General features: G+C 56.3%; 1 protein-coding gene across 1 annotated transcript; it reads right to left on the minus strand.

Moving 5' to 3' along the window:
• Positions 1–1,818: 1,818 nt before the first annotated feature.
• Positions 1,819–7,679, minus strand: ARSI (arylsulfatase family member I). The gene is made up of 2 exons (XM_085073718.1): positions 6,676–7,679; positions 1,819–5,638 (listed from the first exon to the last, which is right to left on the minus strand). The coding sequence occupies exons 1-2, from the start codon at positions 6,993–6,995 to the stop codon at positions 4,237–4,239; spliced, it is 1,722 nt and encodes a 573-aa protein (XP_084929844.1). The 5' UTR covers positions 6,996–7,679; the 3' UTR covers positions 1,819–4,236.
• Between the last annotated feature and the right edge of the window lie 2,430 nt (positions 7,680–10,109).

The raw sequence follows: 10,109 nt of genomic DNA on the forward strand, positions 1-10,109 counted from the left end.
TGGAGACCTTCATCCCCAGTGCTTCCCTCCATCACTGGGCTGCCTCTTCAAAAACGCACCCTGCTCTCCACACCCTGTTCCAGCTCTGCCTGCACAGATTTCATTTCTGCATCCCAGCACGGGGCTGCCCCAGGGTGGGCACCAGAGGCCTGATGCCAAACCCAAACACACTGGATGGGCAGCTCAGGAAGGATTCACGTGTCCTGGAGGGCTGCAGCAGGTGCCCCTGCTCCCAGAGGATGGGGCTTGCAGCAGTGCCTCGCCAGCCAGCCAGGCTGCCAATTACGTATTGCAGAGATCCCAAAATTACTGGGACAGTTTCACATGCAAGCTGGGGTCTGGGGGATGCTCAGTTGCTGTCCTCTGGGAAGCTGAATTTGGGGTTATTTTTAGATAAGATTATAAATACCGTGGTGAGGAGAGCTGATTTACATTTAAGGCTGTGTTTGCAAACGTGCCCTGTCCCTGTGGACCCAGCACTTGCTCCTGCAACCACAGGAAGCTGCTTTTGGCTGAGACAGGGTGTCCTCAGTGCCACAGTCTCCCTGACAGTGGGGTCTGTAGCCAAAGACCCTCCTGTGGACATATCCATGATACTTGGGGACACCCAGCAGGTGCCATGTGGCTCCCTGGGACCATCGTGCACTGGATCTGGGTGGGGAGAACCTGCAAAACCACACATCCTCAGGTCCCTTGCATGAGACAGGACACAACTGCCTCGGATGAAGAACATCATCTGCTCAGCATGAGGTGCTCAGAGTGCTCTGCCACTCTCCCACTGTGGCAGTTTGCTGGGATGTCCATCCCCTGTTCTGATATTGGGCTTCCTCCCTTCCCTCTCTCAGGTGGGAGTTGCCTGTGGGGCTGGAGAGACTCTGACGCACCCCCAGTGCAGCCTGACCCATCCCATCCCTATTCCATCTCCATCCTATCCCACTTCCCTCCCCTCCCCAGCCCAGCCCAGCCCAGCCCAGCCCAGCCCAGCCCAGCCCAGCCCAGTCCCATCCTCTTCTTATCCTCCTCCCCATCTCCATCCCATCCCAACTCCATTCATTCCCAGCCCATCCCCTTCCCACTCCCTCCAGCCAGCTGGGTGGAAACAGCCGGGGTGGAGACAGCCAGTCCATGGCGACTGAGAGGCAGCCACTACCCCTCCATCCCTGATCGCCCCGGGTGCATCCCCCTGCCCCATCCCTCCCAGCCGCCATCCTACACCCAGCTCCTGCTGGGCTTTGGAGCAGCCCGGGGTTTGCCAGGCGCTTTGAAGGGAGGTTGGGAAGGAGGGGAGCCTCAGCCTGTCTGTGAAAACACATCTCCCGGGTGCAGGGAACTCCACCGCCTGAGCATCTCTCCAGCTGCATTAACCCCTTGGCAGCCAGAGCATGCACACACAATCCCAGGGGACTTCAGCTCTCCAAAAACAAGGGATTTTGGCACATTGCTGCATTTTTTCCTGGCACAGACCATTAATGAACATTGCTGTGATGAGGAGAACACGTGGCAGCAGCTGCATCTCCTTTCCCAGCCCAATGTTCAGATACAGCACAGCTGGAATCAGTGGGGAAGGACAACTGCTGTCCTCAGGCTGGAGGCTTTGCACTCCCCAAGCACCCAGAGATGCTCTTGCCTACTTCTCCTCTTTGTTTTCAGGGACTAAGATTTTCCTTCAGCTGTTTCTTCTTGCAAAGATTTAGAATCCAACTTTTTTTTAATTAAAATACAGATGATAGAAGATAGATCCACCACTGTGGCCAGGCTGACTGCAAACCCGGCATCAGCCCAGCAGATGCAAACCTGGAAAAGAAGCGAGACCAGACAAACCTTTTCATAGGGATATTAGTAAAAGGGAAGGGAGCAAAAATGAGCATGTTTTCATGGAAATTTCCGTTTTTGAAGAAAAAAAAATATAACAAAGACTAAACTTGGATGCATTTATATAAATATGGAAATGAAAGCCGTTTCCCAAGCCTTGTCATCACCCCACGTCCAGCTCTGCTCACCCATTCCCTTCAGCACCAACTCTCCCTTAGCCAAGATTTGTTCCCAAGCCCCTGCAGCATCACCCCCTGCCCTTCTCTGGTTCTGGCTCTGCCTCTGCCTGCAGCAGCCTCCTCTTCTTCAGCAAAGCGTTGCTTTATTTTCAGCAACTGGCTGGCTTTGCCAAATGGCAGCCGGTGCTGCAGCCCCGCTGGTGGTGCACATCCCCAGGGACCAGGCTGGCTGAATGAGGTAGTTTGAGGGTGTGGAGCATCCTCCTGGGGCTCACCTCCACCTGGGTGATGCCATGGGGACCAGTCCTCTTGGAGGAACGTGCTAAGGGAGCAGGGATGGAGATGGGGCTGATGGAGGAGCTGAGTCCCCCTCTGAAACCTGTCCTTGGGATGTCCCTGCAGGGATGCAGGAAGCTGGCAGGATGAGATGGCATGGAGCAGCAGGAACTGGCGCACACACCGCCGCACTCAGGCTTTTCAAACTCCTTCCCAGCTCTACAAGAAGAGGCCTCCTCTCTTCTGCCTTGCTGTCAGCTGGTTTTTTTTCCTTTGTTTCTATAGAAAATCCCAATTCCCCCAAATAATCCAGCTAAGAGTAAGAAAAAAAAAATACAAACATGTCATTGCATTTTCTTCCCATCCTCATCCCTCTCTCACACACAAAGCTTGAAAGCACACTGAAAGGTATTCAGCGTGCACGCTGCCAATTGTCACATCTTTCAATGACAGATTTTAAATGAATGTTATTTTGCAAGGGAGAAAGAGAGGGGGGAAAAGAAAAAAAAAAAAAAAGAAAGCCCACACTGCTCATCCAAGAGCTGACAAGTCCTAACGGGCCTCATTTTCCAGAGACAAAAATAACTATTTTCAAAATTCACAGCAGGGCCTTCGCCTACACACACTGCACCAAGAGAAACCTGTGGGGAGAAATGTAAAACACATTGTGTAAATGGAAATGCACCATGCATCCAAAACGATTTTAAAGCTATTTACCCCCTTTCATCTCTGCCAGCTCTCCTGCGAGCACACGTACGAGCGCTCGCACCCTGCCGCAGGCGCGGGGGCCCAGAGCTTTGCTGGCTTCCCTGGCCCCCGGCGATCGGATGGGCTGGCTCCCCACGGCAGCGGATGATGGGGAGGTGTTTTCCTCCCCACGCGTGCGCTGCTGGAAGAGCAGTGCCCATGTGCGGCGCGGTGCTGGCAGGCGGGAGACGTCCCCATCATCCCCGTCCTCCAGCGTGGCTTCAAAGTCCTGCGGCTACAGAGCGGCACATCAGCCTCTGCAGAGACCTTCTTGAGATGTTCTCTCTGCACCAGGTTCAGTGGTGGGACGTGGGGACAGGGACAGCCCCAGCACTGAGAAGGGGTAGCCAGGGGTGGTTGGCTGGTTGGATGTGGAGGATGCATGGGGAGGAACAGAGGTGCCTAGAGCCGTGCACATGAGGGGGCTGTCAAGGCAAATTTTGGGTGAAAGGGTCTGCTGGGTGGCTGACCCATGTGGAGTCCACCAGAGCCTGAGGCAAACCTGCCACCCAAATGTGGGGCCATAGAAAACCACCCGTCCTCTGTGTGCATCCAACCATGGGCCACAGCTCCTCACCAGGGCTGCTCCCAGCCCCCCAAGCCAGCAGAGAGGGCAAGCCATAGTCCCACATGAGGTCCCTGTAGCAGCATGACTTAGTCCAGCCATGTTGATCTCAGGTCTAACATCCATGGTCCATCCCTCCACAAAGAAGTATAACAGGGAAACAATATGGTCTTGGGTTTGGGGGAGGCCTTTGAGTTCCCAGAGCAAGAGCAAAGGTGGCAGCTGCCCAGCAGCAGGCTGAGAGCCAGGAGCATGTAAATAGAGGGAAATGGCGAGGGTTAACCTGCAGGCAGAGCCCCCCACGCTTCCTCCTGCCCTGGCGATGGCCAACACATAAAGCTTATGATTGGCTGCAGAGACCTTGAGGAAAGATCTCCCTCTTTGGAAGTGGCTGTGCAGGGCCAGCCCAGCTCAGCACAGTCGCCAGCCACCACCACCAAGCACTGCAGCCAAGACCACATTGCCCTTCCTCATCCCCTGGGAGTAGCTCCCTATGGCCACCACCCCAACCAGGGAGGAGAAGTGTTTTGGGGTGAACCCTGGAGGAAGGGAGAGCAGGAGAGCACTGCTGACGTCCCCATCTGTCCTTCTCCCTTGCTCACTGCAGCCCAGAGCTCCACCCTGGCCAGGATGGGTGGATGCTGGGGGAGTGTCCCGTCAGATGCGGTTGGACATGAGCCTGGTGTTCAGCTTGCGGAAGAAGGAGCGCAGCTTGCAGATCTTGCACTTCTTTTTCTTGTTCCTACTTTTCAGGGGCTCCCGGCCACCTTCCCACTCCTCCCCATCATCTTCACTGGCCCAAGGTCCCCAGGCACCACCGTTGAAGTCTGGGTGAGCCCGGGGGTTCTCTGCAGGGTACCTCACTGGGATGGCTGTCCGGTTGTAGTGCACCAACCTCATCAGGAGGGTCCTGACAATGTCTGGGCGCTGCTCCGAGAGGTCATAGCGCTCGTAGGGGTCAGCAGTGATGTTGAAGAGCCACACGGACTTCTTCAGGCCATCAGTGAGGCGCTCCAGGTTCCACCAGCTCCCTGGGAAGTTGGTCAGGGTCTGCGGGGGGATCCAGTCGCTGTACCCTGGGTCACCAGTGAGGAGCTTCCATTCCCCAACCCGGATGGAAGCTTGCACTGCTGTGTTCCAGATGCCGAAGCCATCCTCCAAGGAGCCATACTTGGCATGGTTGTACAAGGGGTCGATGTTGTGCAGGATTTCGGTGCGTGGTGACTCCTTGCCTTCACTGATAGCAGGCCAGACGTTGTAGCCATCCAAGCCTTGGACATTGCTCAGGTTGCCCCTCGCCAGGCTGACCAGAGTTGGGTACCAGTCTGTGATGTGAACCAGTGCCCAGCTTGTCCGACGCTTGCGCTTGATCAGGGGACTGTGGACAAAACCGATGCCACGCACTCCCCCTTCCCAGTACGTCCCTTTGCGACCCCGTAGTGGCCAGTTGCTTCCCCCAGAGAAGGTCTGCCCGCCGTTATCCGTGGAGAACACGATCACACTGTTGTCATAATAACCATACTTCTTGAGGGCCCAGGTGATATTCTTCACTGCCTCGTCCATGCAGGTCACCATGGCCGCATACTTGCGGCGGGCAACGTTGCCCATGGAGCGGTAGCGGTAGATGTACTCCTTGGGGGATTGCAGGGGTGTGTGGACAGCTTGGAAGGCCACGTAGATGAAGATGGGCTCCTTGGGGCTGTGGGATGCCAGGATCTTGCTGACACGCTGGGCGTAGAGGAAGGTGGAATACTTCCCGCTCTGGTCCCAAGCCACGTCCTCCCCTTCGTGCAGGTCGTAGCCGCAGACGCCCGGCCCGTCGCAGTTGTCGTAGGTGTAATAATCCACATTGCCTGTCAGGGAGCCCAGGAAGGTGTCGAAGCCCCGGCGGGTGGGCAGGCACTCCTTCTTGTAGAAGCCAAGATGCCACTTGCCCACCATGTGTGTGGAGTAGCCAGCTTCCTGCAGCTTCTGTGGCAGAGTGACCTGGTCGAGGGGCAGGCAGTTGGGCTGGCGAGGACGGATGATGGAGTGCTGCAGTCCTGTGTGGATCTGGTACCTGCCAGGAGGAAGAGCCAGAGGGAAGCAATGGTGATGAGGAGCAGCACTGGGTGAGGACATGATGGCACTTTATGTGTTAGAAACCCGAAACAGATGCAGATCTCCATGTCACCCAATCCAACCCAATCAAACAAGCTCCAGCCAGGGACAGGGAGCTCCTCATCCATCCATAAGTACCAAAAGCAGATGCAAAGAACACAGAGAGGGGCTCAGCAGACATCTCAAAAAATGCCACCAGCAGTTGTCCCCACTGCTGCCAGCCTGGGGAGGTGACTGGGCTGGGTCAGGCCTGCTCAGTACAAGCAGGTGGGTTCACAACCTGAATGTCCCCTGCTTTGCACACCCCAAAGATGTCTGGAACCCTTCAAGAACCATCAGGAAAGAAGGGAGGCCTTTGCTTGGACCCCAGTGGGTTCCACCACCCCAGGCAGTAGGTGACCAAATCCACAGGTACCTCCCTGGGGCCCACTCCTCAGCAGGAGATGATCTAGTGACATTTGCCTCCTGCAGTGAGTGCTGACCACTCAGCACTGCTCCAGAGACAGCCCCACCTATCCTAGAAGGCAGAATGGCCCAGGGCAAGGGGACATCTGACTGGCTGCTGTGGGAGAGGGCAGTGGAGCAACATCCAGCATGTGCTGACCAGTGCAGCACTGAACACACAAGCAGGGAAAGCACAAACCAAGGGCCTCATGAAAAACCCCAAGGGCCAGTGTGACAGGGACTACCTGGGGACACAGCTCCTTGCCCAGCACCAAAACACCTCCTGGCTAGAGACCACCCTCTCCCAACGTGACATCCGTTACCCAACAGCATCCACATTTTTGCTCTTGTCATGTGCCACTATTTATCCTGTGTGGAAATCAACTGTTCACCCAGGAAACTTCCTAGAGAAATCCAGATCCACTGGAGGATCTCCATGCTCTGCCAGTACACCAGGACATCAGTCTAGCAGCGAGCTGGGGTTAAGCCCCTCAGAGCTGGGGAAGGAACCAAAGGGGGACACAAGTGGGGTGTAAGCAGGCACTGGCTTACCTGCCAGTTATCAGCTGGCTCCGGGATGGGGTGCAGATGGGCTGGATGTAGTAGTTCTCCAGCTTCACACCCTCTGCTGCCAGCCTGTCCAGCGTCGGTGTCTGGATATCTGAGCCGTGATACCCAATGTCGTGGTAGCCCTGGTCATCAGTCAAAATGAAGATGATGTGGGGTGGCCTGGTGAAGGTGGGAGGCAGCGATTTCTCCATGGGGTCCGTGGCCACGTCGGCCACCAAACCGGGCTTCATCCAGTCCCAGGATAAATAGCCAAAACTGAGCAGGCTGACGAGAGAGAAACCCGTGAGGGCATAGACAGCCATCCCGAAACACTGTGCTGCCTGCCAAGGGAGTTACTGTCCCAGCATCGTTTCAGAGCCACGAAAACAGGAGGTCTCCCCCTCCTCCAGGAGGGCTGCCAGACCTAGGGGATGTTCCCTGCAACCCCCGCAGCTGGTTTTGCTGCTTCCATGAAGGCACACTCCCGTGCACACAAAGAGCTTAATCCGCCGGGGCTGGGTTGCCTTCAGTCAAAGGAAAATAACCCTCGCGCTGCTCCAATCACACACATCTGCACGGCAGGACGGGCTCCTCGCAGGGACTGCCGGCGGCCCGGAGCCTCTCACCAGCGTCCCGAGCGTTGGAAGCACTTCCTGGCTTCCTGGGGTTTTCTCCCTGGTGTTATTTCTTTATGAAGAGCTCCATAAAATCCTCGTCAGAGAAAGTTGCTGGTTTCTCCTCTGCCCCAGCCCTGCGCCTGCCCGGCTATCCAGACGGCTCTCTCGGGATACGGCGATCCTAGTCTTTAAACTCCTGCGGAAGAGGGTGCTAAAGTTCAAGCCCAGGGTTGCCGAGCTCTCCTCCTCACTCTCCGGGCAAGAGCCGCCCTCTCCTTTTCCCAACCTCCGCTCCAAGGCAGAGTCCCAACATCTGCCCAGGACGTGGTCTAAGCCGCCAGGTTTATGGGGAGCTGCCGGCTCGGCCCCTCCCAGCTCAGCAGCTCCAGGAAAAAGCTGGGAAGCCCCAGAGCATGCAGGGTCCTAAGCGGGGCATTCCCTGAGAACCCGATGCTTCCCTCCCTGCTGGCACCCAGACGTGTGACACATGGATCAGGACGCTCGGTGGGATGCTCAGCTGAATCCGATGGGGACCCGAGGGGTCCCAGCACACACCGGGCACCCCGACAGCCCCCAGCCCACCCACCCCAGCTGCCTTTACAACTGCAGAGCTGTGGTGGGGGTTTTCTGGGGAATCTGGGAGGGCTCTGCCTTCAGAACTGGCTCAGAAGAGCAGATGATACAGACAGCTCTAGGACACCCTGTCCACTTCCCGGATGCCCTGCTCTGGGTCCCCTTCCCAGGGCTCCCCTGACGCTCCCTCTCCTTCCACTGACCCTGCAGTCCCCTGCTCCCCAAGTGTTCCCCCTGCCCCACGTCAGCCTGCTCCCTGGGACCCTGGGCACCTTGGAGGAGTGGAGAAGAGGGAACACAAGGCTCCTCACTCCCAGGGACAGGGCTGACTCCCAGGAACAGCAAAGGGAGGATGGGCTTCTCTCCTGGCTTTCAACACAGGCAGAGAGGATGGGGAAGAGGACAGGGACTGGGACAGAGCCAGTTTCAGCCAGGTCTCAGGGGCTTGCAGGAGCACAGGGAGGGGTGCAGGGGATTGGAACACGGGGCAGGGGTGGACAGCCGTGTTCTGTGCTTTTCCCTGCTGGCAGGAACCCCTGCTCACTCGACAGAGCATGGAAGGGCTGGGTTGAGCCCTTCAGTGAGGTTTGATTAATCCCCAGGGGTTAATCTCTCATTTCTTCTGCCCGCTTCTCTTCCCCCTTTACCTCGCTCCTTCCCATCACTTGCCTCCCTTTTCTTCCCCAACATCTTTAATTTTGAACAATACCATCCTCTTGGAAAAACCTGGACCTGACTGAAGGGAAATAGAGGCAAGGGAGCCCTGTCTCCTGGGCCCTGTGTTCTTTACACACCCTGAATCAGAGTTATCACCAGGGGCTGTAAACAGAGCTCTTTCCCAATAATAAATAATGGTCCACTTGGGTGAATATTACAGACGAGAGAGGAAATTGAAGATGTCAGGCCTGAGACATGGCAGAGAAAGTGTGTTCAAGGCAACACAGATCACTGATAAACTATGTCTTGCTTGGGCCAGAGGATGAGCAGGAGGGAGGTGCAGGAGGAGGCAGCAGAAGGGATGTGTGGCCCTAGGAGTGGGGCTGGAGCCCACCTACAAAGAGCAAGGCTGGATCCCACCTCTGAGGAGCAAGAGCAGAGCCAAGCACCTCCTGGGTGTGTGGATTTGCTGCTCCACAGCCATGTGGTGGGTTACATCCAGCTCACGCCCTTAGGATGAGGAGGCACAGGCTGGGAGAGTCATCCTGAGTTTAAGCTGCTGTCAGTGGCCAAAGCTCAGAGGGTTGAAAGGAGGGAAGGAGGTGGCAGCAGGGACATGGACAAACGCTGGCATGGGGAGGGGACCTTCTGTGCCAGCCAGGGCAGCTGGCTCAGTTAAATCAGTGAGAGGTCCAAGTTGGAGAGGAAACAGCAGGGTTAACTCAGCTGAGGGAGCTTTTCCCAGAGCCAAAGGGTGAATAAATAGTGAATTTGTTGGCAGTGACCCTCCTCAGAAGGTTCAGGGACAGCTGGCTGAGTCTCAGCAGCACACAGACACCTTCTGGGTGCTTCTCCAAGAAATGATAGCAGGGTGAAAAGCAACAAGGGGTACAGTGAAAACACTCTATATCCCAGGAAATGGGGTGCAATGGGAGCCTCAAACCAGCCCCACTGATATCATGACAGAAGGCAGGAGGGAGCGGCTAGCAGGGAGGAGGAGGAGGAGAAAGAAATGACAAGTCTGGAGTTTTGGGGTCAGGACGATTTAAGCTGTCTGCACAGCTGCTCTGAGAGTGATTAATGCATCACAAGGTCTAGGGATGGAAAAAGTACTCAGGGCCTGCAGGCACCCCTTCAACCGCTCTTAATTCAAGGCAGTCACTCGTCCAGCCTCACTCAAAGATGTCTCAAGAGCCAGGAGCTTCCTTGGAGAGCTCCAGCATGTTGCACAATGGGGAGATTTCCCCTGGCAGACAGCCTGGCTGTGAATGCTGAGCCAGCCAGCAGACCCTGCCTGCTTTGGTCCTGCATCTGCCCTGGCAAGGACAGCCCTGCTCCTCCCTGTTGCATCAGCTGCTGTGACAAAAGACACCGAATCTTCCTCCCAGCCTGATCTGCAGTGGCACTGCCAGTTCAGGGTGATAGGAAGGCCCATCAGGTGAGCTGGGTGCTGGATGTGGGGCTGGCAGAGCTCTGCAGGCAGAGCATCACCCACCCACACCCCAGTGCAGCCCTTCCAGATCCCCACAGACCCTTCCCAGCTGGAACCAAGGTCCCCATACTGAGGAATCACTCAGCAGACAGGGTTAA

This window comes from Lichenostomus cassidix, chromosome 13 (genome assembly GCF_008360975.1).
Source record: "Lichenostomus cassidix isolate B80296 chromosome 13, HeHo_3.0, whole genome shotgun sequence".
NCBI classification, from domain to species: Eukaryota; Metazoa; Chordata; class Aves; order Passeriformes; family Meliphagidae; genus Lichenostomus; species Lichenostomus cassidix.